The 27,003-nt window shown below is 41.5% G+C and overlaps 2 protein-coding genes and 1 long non-coding RNA gene across 9 annotated transcripts in view; 1 reads left to right on the forward strand and 2 right to left on the reverse strand.

The window, feature by feature from the left end:
• Positions 1–42: 42 nt before the first annotated feature.
• Positions 43–9,905, reverse strand: COPS4 (COP9 signalosome subunit 4). 2 transcript variants are annotated; one of them, XM_083756733.1, is made up of 10 exons: positions 9,706–9,905; positions 7,958–8,037; positions 7,148–7,299; positions 5,966–6,069; positions 4,940–5,093; positions 3,093–3,243; positions 2,426–2,596; positions 1,551–1,666; positions 1,088–1,172; positions 43–444 (listed from the first exon to the last, which is right to left on the reverse strand). In XM_083756733.1, the coding sequence occupies exons 1-10, from the start codon at positions 9,777–9,779 to the stop codon at positions 311–313; spliced, it is 1,221 nt and encodes a 406-aa protein (XP_083612859.1). In that variant the 5' UTR covers positions 9,780–9,905; the 3' UTR covers positions 43–310. The 2 variants fall into 2 exon arrangements, with proteins under 2 accessions (XP_083612859.1, XP_083612858.1); XM_083756732.1 differs by having other exon boundaries at positions 1,551–1,678; positions 9,706–9,865.
• Positions 9,906–10,111: 206 nt separating this feature from the next.
• The window catches only part of LIN54 (lin-54 DREAM MuvB core complex component), a 35,776-nt gene continuing 18,884 nt past the window's right edge, over positions 10,112–27,003 (forward strand). Inside the window, exons 1-5 of one of the 6 annotated variants that reach the window (XM_083756489.1) lie at positions 10,147–10,364; positions 21,307–21,385; positions 22,859–22,934; positions 23,402–24,114; positions 24,567–24,687. In XM_083756489.1, the coding sequence (XP_083612615.1) occupies positions 23,437–24,114; positions 24,567–24,687 (799 nt within the window). In that variant the 5' untranslated portion in view covers positions 10,147–10,364; positions 21,307–21,385; positions 22,859–22,934; positions 23,402–23,436. Of the gene's footprint in view, positions 10,365–15,500; positions 20,279–20,602; positions 21,386–22,858; positions 22,935–23,401; positions 24,115–24,566; positions 24,688–27,003 lie in introns of those variants that run through there. The other 5 variants (XM_083756487.1, XM_083756488.1, XM_083756490.1 and 2 more) reach the window with 5 other exon arrangements.
• Positions 11,997–14,340, reverse strand: LOC310852953. The gene is made up of 2 exons (XR_014568478.1): positions 12,938–14,340; positions 11,997–12,200 (listed from the first exon to the last, which is right to left on the reverse strand). It is a non-coding gene; the product is annotated as an uncharacterized lncRNA (long non-coding RNA).

Genomic DNA, 27,003 nt, shown 5'->3' on the forward strand with positions numbered 1-27,003 from the left:
GCACTTCAGTTTCCAACGCACACACACAAATATTCACAAGGCCACGAAACAACTGAAATTTTAATGCAAAACTTAAAAAACATCTTGTATTCCATTCAGTTATTTTTTAAACAGCTTAATGTCTATGTTGTACTACCATACCTTTAAGATAAACCTTTGGGGTTTTAAACATAATGTACACACATCTACACCTTTGTCTAGATAGGGTTCTAGCAGAAGTTGAGCCAAAGTCGTAAGTTCTTATGCTAGCTTCACATTTTTAGATGAAAATAAACAAACAATCTCTACAGAACAGGGGGGAAATGAAAGTCTACTGAGCCATCTGAGCTTCCATTGCCTGTGCTGTCCATTCTGGGGCAGTCTGACTAATCTTCTCCAAAAGGTTGTTAACTTGGAAGCAGAGAGACTGAATCTGTTTGTCCCACGTCGGCAAGGCTTCACGAGCTAAAAGACAATAGAAGAATTCATTCTTGCATTCATTGCTTGTTTCTATTAAATTTCCTGCCATTATTCGTTTGCTGCATAAGCAAATTTTCTGTTACCAGGTCTGCAGATACAGGTATTTTGGAATACAGGAATTCAAACTATTGCACGGACACTACTGCCATCTGGTGGCTACAGCGAGAATTACCACTTTGTCGTATGTTGATTGTAAAAGGTAAAGGTAAAGGGACCCCTGACCATTAGGTCCAGTCGCAGACGACTCTGGGGTTGCTTTATTGGCCGAGGGAGCCTGCATACAGCTTCCGGGTCATGTGGCCAGCATGACTAAGCCACTTCTGGCGAACCAGAGCAGCGCACGGAAATGCCGTTTACCTTCCCGCCGAAGCAGTACCTATTTATCTACTTGCACTTTGACGTGCTTTCAAACTGCTAGGTTGGCAGGAGCTGGGACCGAGCAACGGGAGCTCACCCTGTTGCAGGGATTCGAACCACTGACCTTCTGATCGGTAAGCCCTAGGCTCTGTGGTTTAACCCACAGTGCCACCCCATGTTGATTGTACACCAGGCTAAAATATTTTGCTTTTGCATTACATGTGCTTCAACCGCACCTAAAGCAAGAACAGGAAGCTAGAGCTTAACTTACTTTCAAAGTGAACAATTCCATCTATCTGATCAATAAATCCATTCATGCGACCCTCTGTTATCATCTGGGATGCTATCTTTTCCGCCTAAAAAACAAAACCCAAAAGGACATCTACTTTTAATAAACAGAAGCCCACTCTTGATATGGTTTTTGCCACATGTATATGTACATAGGTGTGTTGGTGGTAGAGAAAAGTTATATATGTCAATTTATTCCGCAGAAGACCTTTGCAACTGTTGATTATACTGTGGTTTAACCCACAGCGCCACCTGCATCCCTTATAGACAGTATAGAAATTTAATAAATCATCATCTTATACCAGCATCAATCATTTTTTGTTCCTTTCTTTTTGAACGCATCTGCTTTAAGCAGAAGAGCGAACTAGTTCTTCATCAAACTAAACGTTATTAAAACTAGCTTAGTTTGAACAAACCAAAAGCAAACAGTACACAAGTCTATATACCTTGGCTGCAGGAATTTCTAATAATGCTCCAAGTTCTTCAAAGGTAATATTATTATACAGTTTGCTTGCAGATAACAAATTATGCTCAATGACAGCTCTGTCCAAAATACTAGAACCTGAAATAGAAACTGACAATGTATTAGGAGTTTGAAATTCAGCATGTATTTGGCTACAAGTCAAATATAATTTAAAAAACCTGTATGTAGCATATGCAGTCCTCAATTTCTGTTCCATCAATACTGCTCCGTAATAAAGGTAGAAAAGAAATTGGCTTACATTATTATAATATCATAACTTTCATAATATGATTTATTGGCTTTAAATCATTGTGTTGAACAGGATATAAACCTGCTTAACTAAGAGTAATATTTTTTTGCATCTTTGTCAAGCTTACAGAAAGGTAATTTCAGTCTAAATGTTGATGGAAGCCCAAAGTACTACATGATGGCTAAGGAGATTAGAGCAGCGTTTCCCAAACTTACAATAATTGCATGCCCCTTTTGAGTGTTCTATCTTACTGGAGTACTCCTTCTTGGTTGAAAATAATACTACTTTATCTTTGAATTAGCTTTTTTTAACTGCAGAAAACATGAAGTAAAATTTAAAAATTCTACTGTGTACACTTTGAAAACTTTCATGTATGACTAGGGATACACATACCATATTTTAGGAAACAATGGATTGGAAATTTCATGGAACTAGGTTATTTGTGCCAAACACTGGAGTATAAAAGGATATAAAGACCCAATGTAAATGACTACTAAAGCTGACCCAAAGTGCAACAATGTTCATTTTGAAAGGGTATATACAGAAAGGAACAATGTCTGAGTGCCCATCAGAACAGGGTACACCCGCACTTTAAGAGACCCAAGTACCATCAGCTGTCGTTGCTTTTTGGTGTGGCATGAGCATTGCAGCAAATTCTTGCAATTGGTTCCCTCTGATAATTCTGTCTAGATACATTTTCTCCAGTATCCCATAGGCCGCAAGCTGCTGGCATCTTTCATCCTTGAAGAGAGTAGCTAACATACGGGAACGCTGCTGTCCTGAAAAATATTAAGAATACCGTGAACTGGGACATCTCAATTCAGTACTGTTCACTTCTATTTCAATGCATTTTCTCAGCTGCCTTTTTGCGAGCCAGTAGCAAATGGCCAATTTCTTCCTGCCTGCCCACTGCACTCAACTGTTAATACTTGATGACTTTTCAAATTATACCTGCTAGGTGCAGATTGCTTTAGCAGCTAGATCCTTTCTATGGAAACAAACTGCAATTTCTGCTTCTAGAATGCTACACCACCAAGATGATTTGGTTTCAGTAATCATAATCATTAACATGAAATCGTACATGAAACATTTCAGTGACACAGGGCAGACAACCTGTGGCAGCTTATGCAGAAGTTTTGTTTTATGGAAGCATAACATGCATACTGCTTTAGAGTAGAGCTCCCCCACCCCTTGCAGAACAGGATCATATATACAATCCCAAAGACTAAAATGAAAATAGCATATATAGAAGTCAGCCATCAAGTGTTGCTTTACCTGCTGATGCCAAGATTGTGCAATGCAAGGCATGTTTCAGTGCCTCAAGTCTCTCACTTTCGTGGACTATGCTCTTGTAAGAAAGCTCATTATACCTCTGGGCAGCTTCAATGAACTTCCTTCGGTAGTCAAGAACGCGAGCATAGCACACCTGAAACAGGAAAAAAAACATACAGTTGCTCACTATGTTACCTATTAAATCCAGTAATAATATTTGAGGGTTCCCACTTTTCATGCAACTGACCATCAATTTTCATACTACAGGTCAGAATAATAATAATTAATAATAATAATAATAATAATAATAATAATAATAATAATAATAATTTATTTATATCCCGCCCTCCCCAGCCAAAGCTGGGCTCAGAGTGGCTAACAACAGTAAAGTAATACAGCATTCTAAAATCAATTCATTATAAAATGAGTTCAAATCAAATTGATGGCAACCATTGGGCTAGAGTTCTGTGAAGAATTACCAAAGGAGGGGTAATGAGAGGATAGCAACTGGTAGGCCAAATCTGTATCTCGGGAAGTAGCAGGACCACAGCCCCTACTCCAAATAACCTGTCAGTTCAAGAGGGATGTGAAAAGAGTAGAGGTTGTGGTGCTGGGACTTTGAAGCAGGACACTTTGGGGAGCTGGGAGCATCAAGCTCACTGCTCCACCAAAGTGGCCCTTGGAAAAACTAGGTAGAGCCTGGAGGGGTACAGAGCATGGAATGACTTGCAATTTAGGAGTTACATGTTCAAATCATAGGAAGGTCACACAAGAACTAGGTTATTGTGTGCTTTCAACTGTTTGGCCTTCCAGTCAGGCATTAAACACCACTGGTCATCACAAAAATGCAGTAATATGAACTGTAAAGGTAAAGGTAAAGGGACCCCTGACCATTAGGTCCAGTCGTGACCAACTCTGGGGTTGCGGCGCTCATCTCGCTTTATTGGCCGAGGGAGCCGGAGTACAGCTTCCGGGTCATGTGGCCAGCATGACTAAGCTGCTTCTGGCGAACCAGAGCAGCGCACGAAAACGCCGTTTACCTTCCCGCCGGAGTGGTACCTATTTATCTACTTGCACTTTGTGCTTTCGAACTGCTAGGTTGGCAGGAGCAGGGATCGAGCAACAGGAGCTCACCCCGTCACGGGAATTCGAACCGCCAACCTTCTGATTGGCAAGCCCAAGGCTCTGTGGTTTAACACACAGCACCATCCGCATCCTTAATATGAACTGTACTGGAGTACATTTTAGTGTAAGTGGTCACCACCAGACGGGATCCCATGTTACATAATGAAATTCTCTTTAATCCAATGGGCTGCTAAGGCAAACATGGGCGCCGTTCAGGTAGTCTGTTTATCCCCATCCACCAACAAATAATGAATGTCCTCCCTACTATTCAGGAAGGGAATTCTCTGAAGAAGTCCTTTGAGAAATGTATCCCTAGGAAAATTATACAGGGAGCAATATAGTATGTAATGAACAATGTTTTCCATCTCTCCCTAGCCCCAGTGATTTACAGATACTATGGCTATCTCCCATCCAAATATGTTGTGGGCACAGTTTGGAATCTCAAAGCTGTAAATGCCTTCCTCATGATTTCAGCTGATAACTTAAAAAAGCAATCTTGGAGACCATAATCAGATTTCACATAATAAAATGGTGAAAATTGCAGAGTTTGAAGATGACATTTAGTTAACAGATGGCCTCACTTTTTATTTATCCTGATTTGCAACTACAAGGGTAGCAACCTTGAGGTCAGCAAATGAGGAACAGATGTATATGCAAAAATATGATAAAACTTTTAAGCAATATGTTATTTCATTTCACTCAAAACAAGAATGTTAGTATTTCACCTTATAGTGAATTTGTAACTGTTCATTGGTTGATTCATTCTGAAGAAGAGATGCTCTGTTGATGTAAGCCTCAGCCTGAACGGGGTCATCATCCTCCAGGTACAGTCGGGCAATTTTTAGGTAAGTCTCCAATTTATAATCTACATTGTATTGTCTTGAATGGAAAGGGGGGAAAATACACTATTGAAACCTCAGTTCATTTGCATCATAAGAGTTTTGCAAACATACTTACAGTAATACTAAACGCTGTATAATGTTTGCCACCAGCCAACTCTGGCTGAAAGGAAGGATAGGCTGTGTCTCCCCATAGAAATGGAGAAGCAGGATACTCAATGGCAACCCCCCCGCAAGAGGGTATGGAAACGTAATTTATTGGTTAATTTTGAATGGTAACAGTCATAAGGCTTTACTCACAGTAGACCATTAAAATGGGCACAACTAATTTAGGCCCATTAATGTCAGTAGGTCTACTTTAATACCACCCACTGTCTTAATGCAAATGCATTCAATGTGGGGCCCTTCTATATGCTGTGGACGACAATTCCCATCAACCCTCAGGGATTATGGGACTTGTAGTCCTTGTAGGGCACGTTGACTACTCATCATAATGCAATACACTATTTGATGGAAGCTAGCAACAAGGTCCATGGCAGTCTCTTGTAAGGAAAAAAACAGCTCAACTCTATGCACTGCTCCACAGAAGACACTTGGATCGAAATCAAAAATAAAAATAAGTGCAAAAAAAAAAGTAGAGGTTGCTGAAACCAAAAATAGGACTGTGCTCTAAAGATTATAACTGCAACATGAGCAGCACCAAAGGGTTATGAGTTCCCCACAGAAAAAGTTTCCAGGTGGATCACTGATCTATCAAAATAGTATGTGCAACTGTCACAGAACAATCAGAGAAGCCAAAGCTATTGAAAAGTCAAGGAAACAGATCCAGAATATACCCAATGAAGCATTTGTACTACAAAAGGATATACAATGTATGAAGAAAAAATGTCAGGTTTTCTAACAACTATTTACTTCTGTCCTGTTTCCAAAGGAATCCCCACCAATACTTGTGCTGCATTCCGCCAGTCTTCTTCTTTCTCATAAATTGATGCAAGATGTTGTCTTATAGAAGCAACCTAGGAAGAATGAGGACATAAAATTATAATGCAATCAAGTTATCAAATTGATCCACTTTCTAATATCCTTTATATTATCTGTTTCCTTTTGCCCATTTGACAATGATAATCTGATTTTACATGATCTACAATATCTTTAAATATATTTCTCAATCAAATGCATATGAGGGATGTATTAGGATACAAACTGCCAAGAAGCGTAGTGATTTTTGTTTTGAGTTATTCCAGGGTAGAAGCGAAATTTGTGGTGTAGAATTTGGTACAAATTTTACAAGAATTTGGTACAAATTTTACAAGCTGCAGGAAACTACAGGGCAAACAAAGCTACCTTCAATTAATGACTGTTTTAATAAAGTTAGCAAAGTATGCCAGGATGAACAAAACTGAATAGTCTGTATTCATTATTGGAATAAATTGACTTGGGGCATCTTTTCCTTGCTGTTCTTTTGGCAAGGCTTATCATATGCCAGTGATATCTATTATATTTTAGAGTACAGTACAGTGGTACCTCAGTTTTAGAACAGTCCTGTTTAAGAACGATTCGGTTTAAGAACTCCGCAAAACCGGAAGTAGTGTCCTAGTTTGCAAACTTTACATCAGTCTAAGAATGGAATCCGAATGGTGGAAGGGCACTGGCGGCGGAAGGCCTCATTAGGGAAAGCATGCCTCGGTTTAAGAATGGTTTCGGTTTAAAAACGGACTTCCAGAATGGATTAAGTTCGTAAACCGAGGTACCACTGTACTGAAAATATTTCAATATACTCTTCTCTTTATCTGACTGGTTTGCCAGAGCCTTCTTGGAGACAATTACCCATCTTTGGGATGTCCTTCCTGGTGAGGTGTTTCTGTCTTTTTCATTATGTTTCCTTTTGGAGGAATTTAAATAGTTGTTTACTCAGGCATTTGAAACGTACTGTTTTTGACAACCTTATTAGCGGAGGGCATGTGTCTGTTTCACATGTTTGAAAATGTTTTAATTTTATTTTTAATTGTATTCTAAATCACTTTGATGTTTCCTGCCCTGGGCTCCTTTGGGAGGAAGGTTGGGATTGAAATTTGAACACCATCTTGCTCTTACCTGCTCCTCAAATGAAATTACACGAGGTTGGATCTTTTCCAAGGTGAAATGGTAGATTTCTTTGGCTGTGCCATCAGGAAGACTTGGAAGATGGGTACAGAAGTCTGTCAACAACTGGCGTGAAATCACTAAACTGACATTTTCATTGACCACTGGTTTAAGAGACACAAGGTGGAAAGAAAGTCAGGCTATACATTGTCGTTAGGCCTGTCATTTTAGTGAGCATTCAGTCTATAACCATTGTTAAGGCCCCTGTTTCCAACTCAAACTTTTAGGCAGCTGTACGAGCTCACAAGAGCCTGGGCATAAAACTGTTACACTGACATAGCATCTGTTTGCAACTCAGTTGCTGTGCTTTCATAATGAAAAGGCTCAGAGTCACCATTGTGAAATGTGGAATATGAGTTGCATGGCACAGAAGTGGGGGGGGGGGGAATGCTGCCCCTGCACGGGCACAACCCATTCATTGTTTCACCACAGCACAGTTTTATGATCGGATGCCAAAATAATTATACTAGTATTAACATTTTGCAGAGACCATAACCTTGGATAACAGGATTATGAGATAACAACCCTCTTACAGCCTAGAAATGTTTATTCAGAATATCCCACTGATTTTGATGAAATTTATGTCAAAGTATTCATGCTTAAAAACGACACCTCCACCTTTTCCCTACCAAATCCCCAGTGCTATATTGATGCCTGTTTCAATGTACAAAGATTTCTAAGACCATTCATTTTTTCCGATTGCAATTAAATACTTACAAAGCTGTCATTGAACAATTCATGAAAACTGATAATTAAACTCACTTGCTTCTACAAAGGCTTTTAATGCCTCTAATTGTTCCACTCCTGAGAGCTGAATTGCTTTTTCCAATATCTGACGATACCTGCCAGAATGCAGTTAAAAAAAAAAAAAGAATTAAGGTTTAAATATCATCGAATACAGAGCTAATTCTAAGCTAGATGGACTAGGAGCTAATTCTAAGATAGATGGACTAGCAGTCTGACTTATTATAGCTTCCTATTTGCTAAAAATTGGTGTATTTTTAAAATTAGCTTTACATCTTGTGCATGTAAGGACAATACGCATGATATTTTAGAATGCCATTCTTCTCAAAACCATTTTAGAGTATGTACATGCCATACTTTCCATTTCAGTGGAAATCCTGAGATCTAACCGTTCTGGTGCTTTCCCACTGCAATGAAATGGCTAGTCATAGAAATGAGGACACAATTTGACAATTCCTTTTGCAGAAAGAGAAGATTATCATCCTCTTTTCACCTTTCCTTGCATTAACTCTAATCAAACACAAGAGTACAATGTTATGCAAAGGGACTAGCTTTTAGTCCTCCAAAAGGGAGTGTGAATGCACATCATTATGCTGAGATACAATGAGCAATCAAAAAAACAGCCAAACAGCATCAGGCAAAAAAGCTGGGTATACTTGTATTTACGACATCATTAATCCCATATTATCCTGCCTTTCCAACTCTTGTGAGTGCAACCTCCTGTGGTTTAGGATACTAAATTGAAGACAGAGGAGGGAAGCTTCAACTACAGCTGCAAGGGAGGCCAGTTCCTGGAAGTCTGTGTTGTTGGCATCTGTCTTGAGAGACAAACCACTGCTTTAGCAGCTCCAAAGTGACCTCACAGGGTGTAAGCCTGGGCAGTGTGTTTGGAGGTCCTGGGCTACTCAGATGACAAGACACCCCCCCCCCCAATCTAGGAGCCACAGGTGAGAACTGAGTGCAGGGTTGGGGACCAAAGATGGACAAACAACCCCAGAAGGAGCCTGTCTCCCAACACCCCATAGAGCTGTAATAATCTTACATAAACTGCTCTTATATGGTCCACCTGAAAAGCTGCATTGAAACACACCGAATAAATAGATCAGGCATGGCCAAACTTGGCCCTCCAGCTGTTTTGGGACTACAACTCCCATCATCCCTAGCTAACTGGACCAGTGGTCAGGGATTATGGGAATTGTAGTCCCAAAACAGCTGGAGGGCCAAGTTTGGCCATGCCTGAAATAGATAATAAACTCGAATTAGATGGGGAAGAACGGCTGGCTTGTTTCCACAGGTTGGAATGAATTTCTGCTAAAATCCCAGGAACTGGTGCGAGGAACCACTGCTGTTGCTGTTACTAAATTAATGTTGACAGCTACCCATTTATTTTCTTAACCCACGCTGCTTCTACTTTTTTTCCATAAAGATCGCCCTAGATCCACAAGGCCCAACAGAACACGGAGGGAACCGAACCAGCGCCATGCAGGCCCAGAACAAGACCTGAGAGGAGGGGAGGCCTCCCTAAGCCAAGAGATGCTCCTGCCTGCTCCGCTTCCTCCTCTCCCCACCCCGCAACCCCGGTCAGACTCGGCGCTGGCTGCTACGGGAGATGGGGAGGGAGAATAATAAATAATAAAATAAACAAAATTTTATTTATATCCCGCCCTCCCCAGCCGAAGCCGAGCTCAGAGCGGCTAACAACAGTAAAATAATACAACATTATGAAATTTCATTATGAGAAGGGAGGGGGAAAAGGAGCCGCTCACTTCCCGGCCAGGTCCTTGTGGGAGCCGCTCGAGCTCATGAGCTGGGTCAGCTCCTGCCTCACAGCCGCCGCCATTTTGGATCCTCCCCCTTCCCGCCCACAACCTGTGAGGGAAAACACAGCGCCGCCGACTCCGCCTTCTCCGGCGCGAGACGCCTCTACGCTAGAGACGGCGACGCAGCCGCGTATCCATACGGAGCCAACGGCGTGACGTTTGCGGCGTGACGTCACGGATCCCGGAAGCGCCGAAAGGGGAGGAGGAGGAGGGAGCCTGAGCGGAAGTGGAGCGCGCTTTGAGGAGGGAAGGCGGGAGAAACCAGCGCGGCGCGAGAAAGAGAGAGGGAGAGGGCGGGCTCGCGGGTTGGTTGGCTGTTTGGCGCCGGTGACGCGGCGCCGGTTGCCAGGGCGCCGCTGCCCGAGCTATTATGGGATGCGGCGGCGGCGGAATGGCGCTGGGCGCGTGATTTTGAACAAACGCGGAACCTGCCGCAGCTGCTGCTGCTGTTGCCGCCGCCGCGAGCAGCCGCCGCTGTCACGGCGACCAGCCGGCCGCGCGCGGGAGCGAGCCCGGGAGCGCGCGGGCGGCGTTGTCATTACGGTGGGGCCGGCGCGGGCGGTGGAAGAGACCGATGTGAAGCGCCGGGGCTGCGGCGGGCGCAGGTGAGCGCTAGGCGGGCCGAGCGGGGGGCGGGTCGCCTGAGGGGAAGGAAGGGAGAAGCGGCGCAGCCCTGAGGCGTTTGAGGCGGGGGACCCACCGGCCGCCTCCTTCTCCCTTCGCTGACAGGACGAGTCTAGCCGGCTTGTGGGGTGGGCGCCTGTCGGGAAGGGTGGCTCAGTACCGGCCCTTCTCCCTCCTCCTCCTCCGCCTCTCCTCAGGATTATTATTATTATTTATTGTCGTTTTTCTGTCTGTCAGTGGCGAAGGGGTTCGGGACCCCTCGGCGGAGGCAGGGGGTTTTAGGCCCGCAGGAGATGCGCGGAAGCCTCGGGGTAATATTTCGGCCTCGGAGCCGCGACGAGCCGGTGCCTCTAGGAACGAGGCTTCGTTGATTTATTTTCAAATTGCTTCTCATTCTTCTGTCAAGGGAGGCCGCGGGGAGCAGGGATTTGCCCCCAAAGCGGGGTGTGGGTGTGGGTTGAGGCTGTGAGTTGTAAGTCCTGGGTAAAGACGGCAGAAGCGACTAACAAATTCAATAAATAAGAGCAAGAAAGGAAAAGAAGAGTCTCGTTTTGAAATATCGAGTTCGATCTCATTCTTCAGTCCGATGACTGCTGCTCAAGGAGGTCTGCTTTTGGCGTATCGTAGGGCAGGGCAAAAACTTTAAAATTACAATTCCCAATCACGGATATTTATTTGTCTAGAATTTAACGCAAGTGGAAGTGTTTTGCTCTGTTGCTGAAACAGAAGCAGAATGGCTGGCCTCAGTAAAAGCACCCCTTTCTTTCTCACAGGAATCCACTGTTTAACAGGGACTTTAATCTTTATGGCAGTCAGCTGAGTTCCCTGTGTTTATTATATGGGAAGTCGTTGGACTCTTCTCTTGCCTTACAATCTTATCAGACCTGGGCGTTGAATGGTGTAATTAGCAAGCTATTATTGGTGAACTGTCAAAGATTGCTGGAGTGTGGCTTGACTGATGTACAATATTACAAAGTACCTTTTCTATTTGATTGGTAAGAAAATGGACTATCTTCTGTCTGTCTGTTTCGTTTCTCTTGTCTAAACAGCTAGTGCATATCTTGATGGCAATAGTACTTTGATTTTTATAATGTAGATATTAGAAAGAAATGTTAAATACATATTTTGTTTTCCCTCTGATCAAAATATACAAAAATCCAACCAAATCCATTCTTTGTAGAGAAGCCACTTCACAAATTAAGCAGCTGTTATTTAAAATGCATTTCTCCTGTCAAAACCCAGTACATATAATTCTAAACTTAAAAGTATTTATACACTTATGGTAATCTTGAGATCAGAATGGTAGAACTAACAATACCTTTGTAAGTTGCTCATTATGATCCATTTACTAGCAGAGGGCAAATGAGCCAATGGAGCAATAACTTTGAGCAGTGTATATTGCCAAGTATAAACAAGGAAGCTATATTTCAACACTATCGGTGGTCCAATGTTATAACAATTGCTTTCCAACTACAGTATGTTGATTCTGGAAAATCAACAAAAATGCACTTGGGAGGGAAAGGTGAATCTATTGACAGTGGTGCTCAATGATGAAATACCAATAAATTCTATAAAATTATATCCAGTATTAGTCATACTTTCAGTAGACATAGTGAAATCAAAGGATTTAAGTCTATTCATTTGTGGGGAAGCCACACTACATATTTCTGAAACCAGTTAAAGCAATACAATGTAACCACAGGAGAAATGAAAACAAAAAATACTCCTATTAAATAATAAATGCAATACAAAACTGACCTCAAACAAGTTATATCGCCTTATTTCTAAAAACTTGGTGAAATAAGTCTTTCACTATCCTCCTAAAAGAGTATCCTACTGTGGGGAAATACACCTTAATGGAGAGAGAGTTCCAAAGTTTTGGAGCTGCCACTGAAAAAGCCTTATTATGAGTCCTGTTAACCTTGTCCCTTATAGGAACCACAGAACCTCATTGGCAGGTCTTAAAGACCAGACAGGTTAGCATGGGAGAAGGTTGGACTAGATGACCCTTGGGTACCTTCCAACTTTGTGATTCTATGAAATATTTGTTTCCTGGGCTGTTTGGGGCTTTAGTTGTTAGCATAAGCACCTAAAATTGGGCTTAAGAAACAATTAGCAACCTGTGTGAATGCTTTAAAATGGAGATAATATGTGAGCAGGCTCCTGCTCCTATAAGCACATGGGCCACCCAAGCTAGACAGATGCAGCCTGGGAGTCTCTATGCATGGGTGAGATGATGGTGTCAGGAGGAGGAGGAGGCTGGATTTGTTAGGCACCAGGGAACATTTAGGACATTATAGCTGAGCGTGTACAAAAGGGATGGGATGCACTGAACCAGGGTTGAACCAGACTGTTGGTGTAAAGGTAAAGGGACCCCTGACCATTGGGAGACCCAACAGGAGCTGAAGAGGGTCTTGTTTAGAACAGATCTCCCTCTTACGGTGAAATTGATAAAGTGATGAACATTTAAATGGGGGAGGTGTAGAACTAGGCATTGTGAGTGCAGAGGCAAAACGAAGCAGTTCAGGGAGGCCAGACCACAACAGTTCAATACACATATGCCAAAAACACTTGAAGAGAAAGACTTCATACAAGTTTTTATACACCAGTGCTAGAAGCCTCTGAACCAAGATAGGTGAACTGGAGGGCTTGGTCTTGGAAGATGGCATTGATATAGTGGGTATAAGAGAGGGTATAAAATCTATAGGAAGGACAGGGAAAGATATACTGGAGGTTGTGTTGCATCAAAGAGGGCATTGAGTGTAGCAAGCTAGAAATCCTCAGACAAGGCACAGAGAAAGCAGATAGAGAAAAGTTTTCTCCCTCTCACATAACACTAGAACTCATGGAGATTTGATGAAAATTCAGAGCAGATAAAAGAAAGTGCTTCTTTGTGCAGCACACATTTAAACTAGGGAACTTGCCTCCTGTAGGAGGCTGTCATGGAAACCAGCTTGGATGGCTTTAGAGGATGATTAGACAAATTAATGGAGGACAAGACTATCAACAGCCACAGTGGCTCTGTTCTACTTCCACTGTCAAAGGCAGTATGCCTCTGAATAAGTGGCTGGAAATTGCAAGTGGGCAGAGTGCCGTTGTGTTGTCATGTCCAGCTTGCAGGCTTTCCGTAGGTATCTGGTTAGCCACTGTGAGAACAGGATGGACCATTGGCCTGATCCAGCAGGCTCATCTTAAATTCTTAATTTAATCTTGCAGGACAAGTCCTGTAGTTGCCTGATGCTATTCCCTGCTGAAACTCCTCAGATAGGAGTGGAGCCACCATAAAACAGTATCCCCAACTCCAAATTCATGCCATGATCCATGGCATCAAAAGCCACTGAGATGTCGAATACAACCAAGAGAGTTGCACTTCCACTATGCCTCTTCCAACAAAAGTCATTGATCAGGGTGACCAAGGCTTGCTGGTTTTCCACAGGCATCTGGTTTGACCACAGTGAGAACAAGATGCTGCATTAGATGGGTCATTGGCCTAATCCAGCAGGTTTATGTTCTTATGCTCTTAAGGTAGTTTTGTTCCCCAAACCAGGCCAGAAGTCAGATTGAACTGGGTCCAGATATTACCAACAGGCCTTAAAGTGTATACTCTCATTGCTGTAGAACCCAATTAGGAAAATGCAACAAAATTCCTGATCTTCATAGCACCTCTGCAATCAGATTCCAGAATCTAGTTTAAAACAGCTAAATTTATGCAAGTGTACCAGATAATTGATGCATAGAATATGCAGAAAATTTGCTGCTTTCCAGTTCACAGTGCATGGACAGGTTTGCCAGGATATTTTTGTGGAAACTAAAATAGTTGTTTGCCTCATAGGAATGACTTGCAGAAGTAGTTTGATAAATATATAAATATATATAAAATGCATCTAATAGTGGCATGATGTATTGGCTCTATTCAATTTTCTCAGGATGGTTCAACTACTATATAACATCAAATACCTACATTTAATTGCAAGAGGCATTGCAGCTTTCACCAATGAATTGTTGAGAATAGTACTTTATTGGGTGTCAAAGTCTAAGTTAACAGAAAAGGCATTACAGTTCTTGATATGGGAATTTATTCTTAAACTATTTCGCTATGCTGAATTGGCTTGAGTGTCACACTTGAGAGTTTTGCTCCTGAACAGTGAGTCAAAACTGAGACATGAATAATGGAGTTAGTTCTTAAGTAGTGTAAGATCTGATCTGTCATTAACAGTAACTTGTATCTTGGCAGTTGAAGGGATACTGTGGTTATAAATTGTGTTGTGTAGAATGTATGGAATGAAAACTCTTTGAAGTGAGACTCTCAGTGTAGTTCCACTTCTCACACACTCTTGGAAGCAGTTTCCCATGTTCAATGTGATGTTCTTCTATGTGAGTGAGTTTGGGTTTGTTTGCTCTTTTTTAAGGGAAAAAGCAAGCATAAATGATTTTAGGTGGAAAAACAATGTTTTTCTCCATCAGTTTTGCCTAGAATAGTGTATTAAAGCATTTTCATGCTGATTTCTTTATTAGCCATGAGATGGGCAAAGTTTTATTTTAATTTTACTAGAAGAATTGCTGGAAGCTTTCCCCCTTTCCCCTTAAAAAGCCTTCCTGTGTCAATGTTCATCAATGTATGTTGTTCATAGTCATAATACACTGGTATTTACTTTTTAAGGGCAGGTAATAAAAGGATGGAGACGCAGGTGGCGCTGTGGATAAAAGCCTCAGCGCCTAGGGCTTGCCGACCTTTCGGTCGGCGGTTCGAATCCCTGCGGCGGGGTGTGCTCCCGTCGTTCGGTCCCAGCGCCTGCCAACCTAGCAGTTCAAAAGCACCCCCGGGTGCAAGTAGATAAATAGGGACCGCTTACAAGTGGGAAGGTAAACGGTGTTTCCGTGTGCGGCTCTGGCTCGCCAGAGCAGCGATGTCACACTGGCCACGTGACCCGGAAGGTTCTCCGGACAGCGCTGGCCCCCGGCCTCTTGAGTGAGATGGGCGCACAACCCTAGAGTCTGGCAAGACTGGCCCGTACGGACAGGGGTACCTTTACCTTTAATAAAAGGATGAGAGAGCTTTCGTTGGATGAAAAATCTATATATACACCAGATGCACCGTTACTTCTTATTCATCCTGTCCGCACATGCCACCTTTTATCTCTCCCGATTCTTAATCGACTAATAAACCATTTGGTCTGCAATCCTATACCCATTTACCTGAGAGTAAGCCCCATTGAACTCAGCGGAACTTACTTCTGAGTATAGGATTGCACGGCCAGGCTTTTAAGGTGCCTGCTGGAAGTTCAGCTGGTTAGCCCGGCTTCCCTTCTGAATTCCGTCTCGGAGCTGGAATCCACCCTCGTTTCCTGGACAAGGGGCGCAAACCCTTTGCGTTTGCGTGGACAGGGAGTCCTGCCCTGGCCGGAGCGCGCGTTTCTTGTAGGTCAGCGCCCGCTTCGTTCCTCCTTTTCTCGGCGGGGGCCGGGCTTCCCCTCCCCTCCGGTGGGAGTGGCTCTAGCAAAGTGATCGGGGCGGAGGGAGGAGGCTGAGGTTGTTGCTGAGCTGGGCTGTGATGGTGATGACGAAGTGAAAATGGCGGATCTTTCGAAATACTATCCCGGCCCCTGACATACCAGCGACAGCACCTAAACAGCCTTGAGAGGCTCCCCCCAACTCCTCTGCTCGCTGCTGCCAGAAACCTCCCTCTCCTCGTCTTTTCGTCCCAACTCCCGGGCAGCCGCTTTGCAGCTATCCAGACACTTCTGGGGGAAGCTCCCTCCTCCCCTCGGGCTGGAACTTAACCCTCCTGGAAGGAGTCGGTGGCGGCGCCCTGGAGAGGGGTGAGAGACGCACCAAGCAAGGCCTGGGCAGGAGATTGGGGGAGAAGGGGAGCCTGCAACGCTGGGTAGGGTGGCTTGCTGTACAGGAAATCCAGGTGTTTTCAAATGTAACCTAAATAGTTAACCTGGCTGGAAAAGAAGGGAGTATTTGGAGCTGCTGAGGCCTAACTCGCCTTTCAAGGTCTCGCTTGTACTGTGTCTGTCTGATGTTGCATTGCTTGAGAGCTCGGGTAGCGCAAGTGATGTTCATATGGTGGTCAAGGAGAAATCTGCAGAACAAATTACTGGATTGATTGCGCCTACTCTTCTTAGGAGCGCAGTGAAGAATGTTAGTATGCAAAGCTGCTTGTGGGACACTAATGATTTTTAAAATTAGCTGCTTGCTTTCAGGGGAGTGTAGTCGCATACATCATAGGCGTGCTTTAGTGGTCACTTTCAAATATATATAATTAACAGGAAGTGTTGCAATGGGCAGAAAATAATAACTTCGCAGCATGTTAGATAATTAAAGCTGGGAATTTAAAAATGTATCCCCCTTAACCTTTGAAAGGTGGAAAAGGTCAATGCAGCAGTAATGATTCAGATGGAAAATGAATGTTTGGTTTTGGTTTTAATTCCAAATTTTGTTATGAAAAGGTGTAAAGCAATATATTTTGTAAGTGTAATCTAGTTACGTTAGGGTAGCTGGGATTTCTAGCATAAGAAGGCAAATGATAATTGGTGTCAAGGAACACAGTCTGAAAATATGTTTTTAATTACACTGAGTGGTATCTGACTAGGTCATACACTGAGTACACCCACTGAAATCAGTGAACTAAGTAATGATTAAGTACATTGATTCCGTGGGCCTACTCTTGATTATGTCAGATGTCAATGTCAGTGTTATTTACCCAGTGACAGCTCTAAAATGTACACAATAAACGTGACTCCTTTTTCTGAGGGCTAGGTCCACATTCAAGTTCTACATATGCATGTATGATTCCTCTCTCCACTCCCCTATCTATGAAATTGAGTATCTCTCTGTGAGTGACCTTCTGATCATTTTCGTTGATTGAAAAGTGACATATAAATGTGTTAAATAAGTATTTAAAATGGTATCTTCTAAACTCTATAGGTTCTGAAATATGGGATTCATATATTAAATATACCAACCATCTTATTTCTAGGTGGGCTTATATCTTGTAAGAGTATCATTTTTAATTAAAGACATTCCATACGAATTTTAAAACTGTGTTAACTGTTAGTGTGGGATAGCTTTGTATCAGGAAATAATTAGTTAAATGTGCAGGTGGACCTACTTTGCTTCTCCTCTAGTGTAAGAAGGAGCAACAAGCCACGACCCCTGGTTTAGAGTTACATCCAAACCAGGATTTGTTGTCTTACTCCCCCCCCCAATAAATCATGAAGTTAAACCAAGGTTTGCTCTTAGCTTACCAGTGTGTGTTTGAACAAAAAAAACCCCTCATGATTCCTGGTCCAAACATAAGTTACGGATCATGGTTAGTTGTTTTTGCTCACACTAGGAAGGAGTAAATCAAGAATTATCTGTGTTTATGGCAAACTATTAACTGTAGTTTACCCTGATGTATGGAATGGAATGTAAGTTATTATTTATATTTTACTTCTCTGCAATCGTATTTGGAGCTTGCAACAAAGTAACAGAGATATACCATATTTTCCTGTGTATACACAGAATGTTTAAAATATTTATTAATTTGGGGCTCAAAAAATAGGGGGCATCTTATACATGGGGGCGTCTTATAGATGGTAAATATGGTAGTTCAAAAATAATTTAAATATGAAGCATATCTATATAGACACAGTAGAAAATATTTAGAATTCTGGATATTCCAGCTGTATTTTTTTAATGCTTCATATGTTACATAGTTTCCTATATTTTATTGGGGGGGGCTAGTAGAATTCTTGATATTTAGATCACCATATAAGCTATAAAATAGAATTCAATGCAGAATCTGTAGGATGTGCAAAGGTGTTTAATTTATTGGTTGAATACTGGAGGTTCTTGCAAAACTAATTAAAATTAAAACTTTAAAAATTATTTGAATAAATAAACAACTTTCTTTAAAAGTAAGCCATTTTCCTCTTGGGATTTGTGTTTATTCCTTTGGTTTTGAAATGTCAAAAGCAGACTCCACCAATTTGGAATGCTCCATGTGCTTTGGACTACAACTCCTCTAATCTCTGACCATTGGACAAGCTGGCTAGAGCTAATGGCAGTTGTACTTCAAAACGTCTGAACAGCCTCTGGTGAGGAAAGACTGCTGTAGAGGATTAGAAATTTGTATTTTCATAATTTTCCAACTTTCATTTCTGGACACCTTGTGATATTGCAAGTATTTATATTTCTTATGATACGATACGGTGAGTACAATGTTTCACCAGCTATTGTTTGGCATCAGTGAAGCTTACTAAGATCTTAGACAAGCTTCAGCTTTCAGACTTAATTTCTGATTCCGTTTTCAGTACAGTACACAGCAAATTGAGCAAGTCATATACAAAGTAGCCTTGCAGTTTTAGTGCAAGGCTTTTAGCAGCCCAAAATAAAATTTAGGGTAGCTTTTCATTTGTTACGTCACATTGCTTTTTACCACTGAATTGGAGCAAGCAGCAACCCTAAGAAAACTCAATTACCGTTTCCTCTGATTCAGCGGTAAAATGTGGGTTTTCCTGGGGAAAGCATCTTGACACACACACATACACACCCTAAAAAACCCACAACACCACTCAAATACAGACCTGTGCCTACAAAAGCAGCTGAAAGGTAACTGATTGAGCCCTTAGTTAAAGCTAACGGTGCTTTGTGGAAGAAGCACATAGGACACTCAGTCTTTTCACCATATTTATGAGACTAGGAGGCATTGCATGTAGGCTGTTAATCAGGAGAGCCTGCAAAAAACATATTGCATTGGTTCTGAAGGATCTGCACTGGCTACTGGTTTGCCACTGAACCAAGTTCAAGGTGCTTGTTCTGTCAGATAAAGCTCTACACAGCTGCTCCTAAATACACCTGCCTGTTGGTTACAACCTTCTGGATACAGCATTCCCTCTTAACTGAGCCACGTTTACCACGAATTTGCTGCATGACAACATGTAAGAGGACCTTCTTTGATTGGTGCCTGATACTAGAATGCCTTCCCATCTCATGTATGACTTATGCCGACCCTTGTGGATTTTTGGTGCCAGATAAAAATTAGTTGATGTTGTAACATTTTCTTGAGATTTCATTATGTTTATTATATTTTATCCTGCTCTGGGGTTCTTTTAGTGAAGGGTGGGCTAGATTTTTGAAGTAAAGAAGTAAAGCATACGCTGCAAAGATAAATGAATGCTTTTAATTGTTCTATCCTCCCTAGTGAACCTTCTTTCTAATGGCTGTGACCTTCAATATTACCTCACTCTTTTAAATCTTTATTGCTTATGAAATGGTCCAGACTTGGTTTTCATTTTAGGATTTGTACTCCCAGATTGTACTTCTCATATTGCTGTTGACATGGGAAATAATTGGAAATTTTCTGATCTTGAAAGGACTCTTGCTCTGCCTTTGAAGGAGTATATTAGAATTCGAGTTCATACTTCTGTAAGGGTTGCTTTGGTACCATGCTCAATACACCAGTACGGCATGTTTCCCTCTGCCTAGGTAGTTATAAATAGTGCTTTTGTATAGGACTTTCATGCTGAATTAGGGTCTATCAGCTGTTACCTCTGGCAAACCCTTTGTCATGCTGAAATTGTACAGAACCAGCTCACCTGGGTACAAGGGAATCTTAATCATTTCAGGATTATGTTGAAAGATAAAATGTCTGCATTAATGAGACTTTTAGCCTGCCTGCGCAACTGGAATTTGCACATCCCACAGACAAATGGTTAAGGTAGTCAGCGATTTTACTTTATCAGTATATCTTAGATTTTTATGGTAATTGCATTTTTATATATAGAAAAAAACTGACAAAAATGTATATTATATAGATTCCACAAACAATAATTTTGCTGTTAATCTTTAGGAATTAAGGGCTAATTAATTCTCTTTGGTCAACACCCCTCTTCCTTAGGATAAGGTAAAGGGACCCCTGACCATTAGGTCCAGTTGTAGCCGACTCTGGGGTTGCGGTGCTCATCTCGCTTTATTGGCCGAGGGAGCCGGCGTACAGCTTCTGGGTCATGTGGCCAGCATGACTAAGCCGCTTCTGGCGAACCAGAGCAGCACACGGAAATGCCATTTGCCTTCCCGCTGGAGCGGTACCTATTTATCTACTTGCACTTTGACATGCTTTCGAACTGCTAGGTTGGCAGGAGCAGGGACCAGACAACGGGAGCGTCGCGGGGATTCGAACTGCCAACCTTCTGATCGGCAAGTCCTAGGCGTCCCTTATCTTCCTTAGGATACTTGGTTCCAAACCACCACTTATAGCTCAATCAGAAGAGCATGAGACTTAATCTCAGGATTATGGGTTTGAGCCCCATGGTTTGGTTTCTATGATTCTAGGCTTTGTCAAAATGGAACTATAATGTCTTCAGGGGGTCAAAAATACCTGAAAAATACCTGATTAACTGAATACCTGATTAACTGAATTAACTGAAACTATGGTCTCTTCACTTTTAAAGGAAGGTGTTCTTTCTGGTAATGGAAAAGCTGGACCATGCCTTTTGAAATCCACCTTGTTTCTTTGCTTTGACTAGCAGAAACAATGCTTATGCTGATATATTGATAACTTCCTTTGGAATGACCGCAGTGAAATTTCTTGTGCTTACCTGTCTTGTTCCATGACAAGCTAAGGTAGTAATATGTGCTTATTTTCTAAAATAAGTCAATCACAGAGGAGTATTTGCAAATGTTCTAAAAAGCACTTGCCTGCCTGAGAGTCATCACTGCTTGGTGCTATTTTATTTGGCTACATTCCCATTGCCAAGTGAATGGTGAGGTTAAAAAGTTTCCTGTGGCTAGTAGACCTTAGATCAGTTCTAATCCTGTTCTCTGGTATCCTGTCTGCATGTATATAAAAATTTACTGAAGTTGTGACCTCTATTCTGAAATAAGCACATCATGAAACTGTATCTCAGACTCTTGTATGTTCTGTCATCCTAGAGCTGGATCTGAAAGCCAGAGCTAGAGCGGACTTTGGATATGTCACAAGTTTATAAAACAAAAGCAACTTCTTTTGGAGAACTTCTCATTGCAAGAGAACCTCAGTTATCTGGATTAAAGTTAACACTGCTTCATAAAAGCATTCATTTCAATCTTGCCTCCATCTCCTGAACCTGCAAGTTATTGTAATTTTCAGCTCTTTTGGGTACAATCAATGGAAAACTCACTTCCCCCTTCCTTTGTGTGACATGCATGAACACACTGTACTTGTTCTGTACTCTGTTTTGGCTGTTAGTCATAAAATTATACAAATCGAGCCATAAAGCAGCTTTGTAATCAATGAACAAAACATCCAGCATGTTATTAATTCATTTGAATACCTTCTAAAGTGCTAATCTTTTAATTATGCATGGAGATTTTATATAAATGCCCTCATTGTGGCCTGTTCAGGTTAGTAAGTGTTGCTGTTGCTCCATCCTGACATCCAGCATTAGTATTATGCACAAAGAAAAAATAACAATTTATTTGGCCAGACATTGTGACCATAAAGTATATTTTGGCCGTATGGAAACTATTATTGCTCCTTATTGTACTTTATTTGATTCAGTGGTTTTAATGAATGTTTACTGGTATATAGCTTTTTATTACTGTAGTTGTTCAGCACTCTGTGCTGTAGGAAGGCAGAGTATAAAAATGTTGAAAGAATGAATAAACTAGTGAGAGGGTACAGGGGCAGTCCCATATGGCAAAACAGCTCATGGAATAAGGCAAAGGGCAGGGAAGAGGGATGGTCTATATAAGCACAGCTCCTGTCAATTTTTATACACTGTAAATGTAAACATTTTGTGGTTTAAGACTGTGCATCCACCAGTGTGCCTTGGGTATTGTGTATTTTGGAACATTATTCTCAATTTTATTTTTTCCTTCTCTGGCTAACTAATTTGTAGTGGGTGTATGTTTTATGTTTCTTCTGTCACTTCATGTAAACTCCCCTTTCCACACTGCAGGTTTTACAATTTCATTAGCATTCTTCCTACCAATTATTGAAGTAGGCTATTTTCTCAGCTTTTTCCCTGTGACATTTTCAACAATGCAAAAATAACATTATTAGCTGCTTGAAAAACTCTTAACCTGGCTTGTTATTAAATAGCTTGTTGAAGATGTTAAGTACCTTGGATGATCAATTTAAATTTGCATGTCTGTGCAATTATCACATTATAGTTGATATTGTGGTTTTTATGCTCAGCTGTTCTGGAGGTGTGTTCTTTCCATGGAACATTTACCTGTTCTTGAAAATATTGGGGGGGGGGTGTTTTCAGTAACCTTGAAAATCAGTTTTGATTAAGAGTATTGATGTGAGGTGGTTGAACATCAGATTTATGAAAGGGATTTCCACATGTGCTATGAGAGGGTGCTTGAGAGAAAGCCTAGAGGTGGAGAGACTTAAACATAGTACTTAAAATAGTACTTAAACATTAGAATTTTGTCAGTTTGGGACTGAATTTATAAGGAGCAGCTTGCTTATAACATCTGAAATCTTCCCATCATCTTCAGCCCTAACAGATGGTGCTACACTATAATGCTTCTGGAGGTCATCTGATGTGGAACAGGATTTAAAAGAAATTCAGGTAACTGAACATAACTCATGATTTTCTGTATTTCAGTATTTCATGAAATCACTATAGAAGTCAAATGTCCAATTTATGGACAGTTCCAGTGTCAGAAATGTCCTAACAAGTTTCCCTCCTGGTTGAGAACATGCAGAGTTTTGTACTCTCCTTAACCCCCATCAATAGCTTTTCATAATTGCTCAAAGATACTTCTTTTCAAAGTTGAAAAAGCAAGCAAGAGGCAGTTAACAATTTATTCCAGCCAGGAAAAACCACTCAAGGAGGTTGCAATGATGATTGTCTTAGACATGCTTGTTAGCCAAAGCAGTGGCTAATCTGTCTGCAAATTTTTATCCACAGCCAATACCATGTAGATGTTTATTTCATGGTTTTGTAGGCTCCCACAATAATACATCCGATGCTGCAACTTGCACATTGTTGTGGAGCTGAAAAACGAATTTCCTTTCTTTGAAATATCACTGCAGTGCCTCACCTTTGGCCTGTCGTCCGCATTTGCAATATGGAGGTGGTGTCGGCGGAAGTGAACAGCTTGCTACCTGAAGAGATCATGGACACAGGCGCAACGCTGGAGGAAGATGAGAACATAGAGGCTGTAATTGTGGGTGACACTATGGAGATGGAACTGGAAGGAATGGCAAATGTAAGCTCAGGCAGGGATTCTGTTACTTCTGGCACGCCGTCCATCACCACAGAGACCGTCATGGTGTCCAGCAATTGTGTAAGCCACGTCATAGCCAATGCTGCCACTACAAAAGCTGGTACTAGTGTGACTGCACAACCTTCCTTTCAAAGTAGCCTCCAGAAACTTGGTCCTCAGACTCCTGTCACTATATCGGCCAACCAGATAATTTTAAACAAGGCAACTGACTTGAAAATTGGCAACCAGACTATAAAACCAGAAGGGCAAAAGCTCATTGTAACAACTCTGGGGAAACCTGGGCAGCCCATTGTCCTGACATTACCCCACAACCAGCTGTCTCAGTCGCAGAAGGCCACGTCGCAGGTGCAAGCAGGCGACTCCAAGCTGCCAGCGCAGCAGTTCAAGGTGGTAACTATTGGAGGAAGGTCAGAGGTGAAACCTGTCATTGGTGTTTCAGCCTTGACTCCAGGGAGCCAGTTGGTAAATGCTACCACCCAATCCTCTGTGTTGCAGACCCAGCAATTAAAAGCAGTGCAGGTAAGAAGGCACATTATTTCTCATTATCTTTTGTGATAAAATTGCTCCCATTCATGATTCTCTTTTGTTGGCAGTAACGTAAGTGGAGCAGAGTAAGGCAGGGAAAGTGAATCAATACGACAAGCAAAATGTAAGGAAGAGATACAAGTGCAATGGAGGTGATGAATGATTATTAAAAAAAAATAGAGTTCTTGCCTATAGAGAGGGATGTGTAGCAGCACAAAACCAGTTAGAGGACACTTCTTGGGGGTGGTGAGAAGACACACATGACTGGTGATGGGTGGAAACAGGAGGGAGCATTTGGGGGACTGGCTCCAAGCTAATCTGTTTGGGGGTAGTGGAGATTGAGAGCGAAGACACGGCAGAAGGTGAGAATATGTGGATTTTGGCTGTTATTGCATACAAACAATAATTCCTTTAACTGAGGGAATGATTCTTCTTTTGCTTTTCAGATTGCTAAAAAAACCAGGACACCCACCTCAGCCCCGGTGATAACTAAGCTGATCTTCACAAAACCAATCAACAGCAAAGCTGTTACGGGACAGACAACACAAGTGTCACCGGTCATTGCAGGTTATATATTTGTGGCTTCTTGCGTGGTGCCATTCCTAAGGGGGTGAAATGCGAATTGAGTCAGATACAGGCTGGGATCCAATTGGGCAGATTTTCATGGAGGGCTTTTAGGCTCCTTTCTCTTTTACACCGCTGCCTTCTGAGTTCCCTCAAAAAAGCCAGGGTGTCCTCCAAAGTGACATTTAGGAGTGATCAGGGGAATCTGATAATTCTGCCCTTGCATGTTCACAGAAGCACTTTATGAGCACGCACAGGGCTCTTGGGGTCCCAGCCACAGAATGAATCTTGCTGCTCTTCATCTCATAACTTCTCAGGGAAGATGAAAAGTGTGTCAATTTACAGATTATGTGGGTCATGTAAAATAGTGCTTTCAAAACCTAACAGCAGCATTGTTATTTTATGTCTCTCTCAAATGTTCAGATTTTGTGCACAGTGTCAACCAACTTAACCATGTAGTAAATGTGGAAAAGCTTGCACACTTCATAAATGTGCATTAAAAGTGTAGTGTTATGTGCAACTGACTTGCTCTGAAGAGTTCTGTGGTTGCTGTTACTCCCCTCCTGGCTACTGACTAGTTCTGTTGCTACAGAGTCAAGATGTTTCTTCTCATCCCCCTATGCATTGCTGCAGTGTTTTATCACTACTTCCTGGCTCTTTGTTGGGGAAATAAGATGGTTTAAACTGTTCAAACATCTGGGTTTTTAAAAAGATGAGTACTACTTTTAAGCTGCAAAGTCCTCTGTCGGTTCTAAAGGGTAAAGTGGACAAGGTTTTAGGAATTTTATAAAAGTGGAAAACTAAAATATTCACTTTACACCTTATAAATCAAGAGTAGCAATGCAAATGGACAATACCACTCTTCCCTCTCATCACAAACACACAAAGAACCAAAATGACAGAAATGTGACTAGTTTTTCACTTACCAAAATTAACAACTGAATATGTAAAGGGAAACCACACAGTATCTGCTAATATTTTAATGTTTATGCATTTTTAAACACTTGGAATACAAATTCAGACTAAAGATCAGTAACCCATGGAGAGAGGAATTTCTTCAGACTTCTTTCCATGAAACTCCATTACTCGAGGAGATGCCTTTTCTATTCAGTCATCTTAACACTTGATCCATCCTCCATCCTCTTTAAAATATATTATAATGCATGGCAGGGGTGGAAATCACATTTGTATTAATACAGACAGCCAAGCATGCATGGTGTAGAAAAATTTCATCATGTGATACATTGTTTGCTTTATTAGTCCTTTCTTTATCATTTAGGATAGAATTATGTACAGCTCCATTCACTTCCACAGTTGCCTTAGATACAACTATTGTTGTAACTCCCATTGAAAGTGCCCAATGCAGTGCCTCCCCAGTCAGATTAATTTCAGTTTATGCAGCCTAATAATGTGGGAAGGACTCTTGCAATGATGCAACTGGCTTCTTGTTCTCTTAAGCCCTGCTCACCCTGGCTGGTGAAAACCACTTGGGAGGGGTTGATCAGTTGTATCCAGGGTGTGTTGAATGCATCTTTACATGACAGAGTGGTGCCTGCTACCCTTAAATAGGCATATGTATTGTAGGGCCAATTTTATGGAACGTCCTTCCAGTTGAGGTCAGATAGGCCCCTTTCCTACTAAACTTTTGGCTGCTACTAAATACTTTTTTTTTTAATCCAGCAGGTATTTTAATTGTAGCTTGATTTTATACAAAAAAAATTCCTTCCAGTAGCACCTTAAAGACCAACTAAGTCAGTTCTTGGTATGAGCTTTCGTGTGCATGCACACTTCTTCAGATACACGGTGTATCTGAAGAAGTGTGCATGCACACGAAAGCTCATACCAAGAACTGACTTAGTTGGTCTTTAAGGTGCTACTGGAAGGAATTTTTTTTGTTTTGACTATGGCAGACCAACACGGCTACCTATCTGTAACTTGATTTTATAGTCTTTACTAATTTTATTTTTGTATTGAATCTTTGTAAACTGCTTAGAGACTTGCTGTTAAGTGGTATATAAATCGTTTAAATAATTTTTTTTAAAAAAACTCACTTGGGAGTAAGCTCCATTGAACTAATTCAGACTTAATTTTGAGTATATGTATAAGATTGCTTTGTTAATGACAACGCTTGTTACATATAGTGCTGTAAACAAGCACTTTCTTTTGATTTTTCCATAACAACAGAGCCAGTATTAAAGTGCCTTTATTATTTTTATATTTTAAACACTGTTGTTACTAAGCAGGAGTTGTACGCAGTGGACCCAGTTTGCATGTAATGCTACTGTGTGGTTTAACAAACCACAAGATGTCTCACAGACA

The sequence above is a fragment of the Podarcis gaigeae genome, assembly GCF_964106915.1.
Source record: "Podarcis gaigeae genome assembly, chromosome: 9".
Classification (NCBI taxonomy): domain Eukaryota; kingdom Metazoa; phylum Chordata; class Lepidosauria; order Squamata; family Lacertidae; genus Podarcis; species Podarcis gaigeae.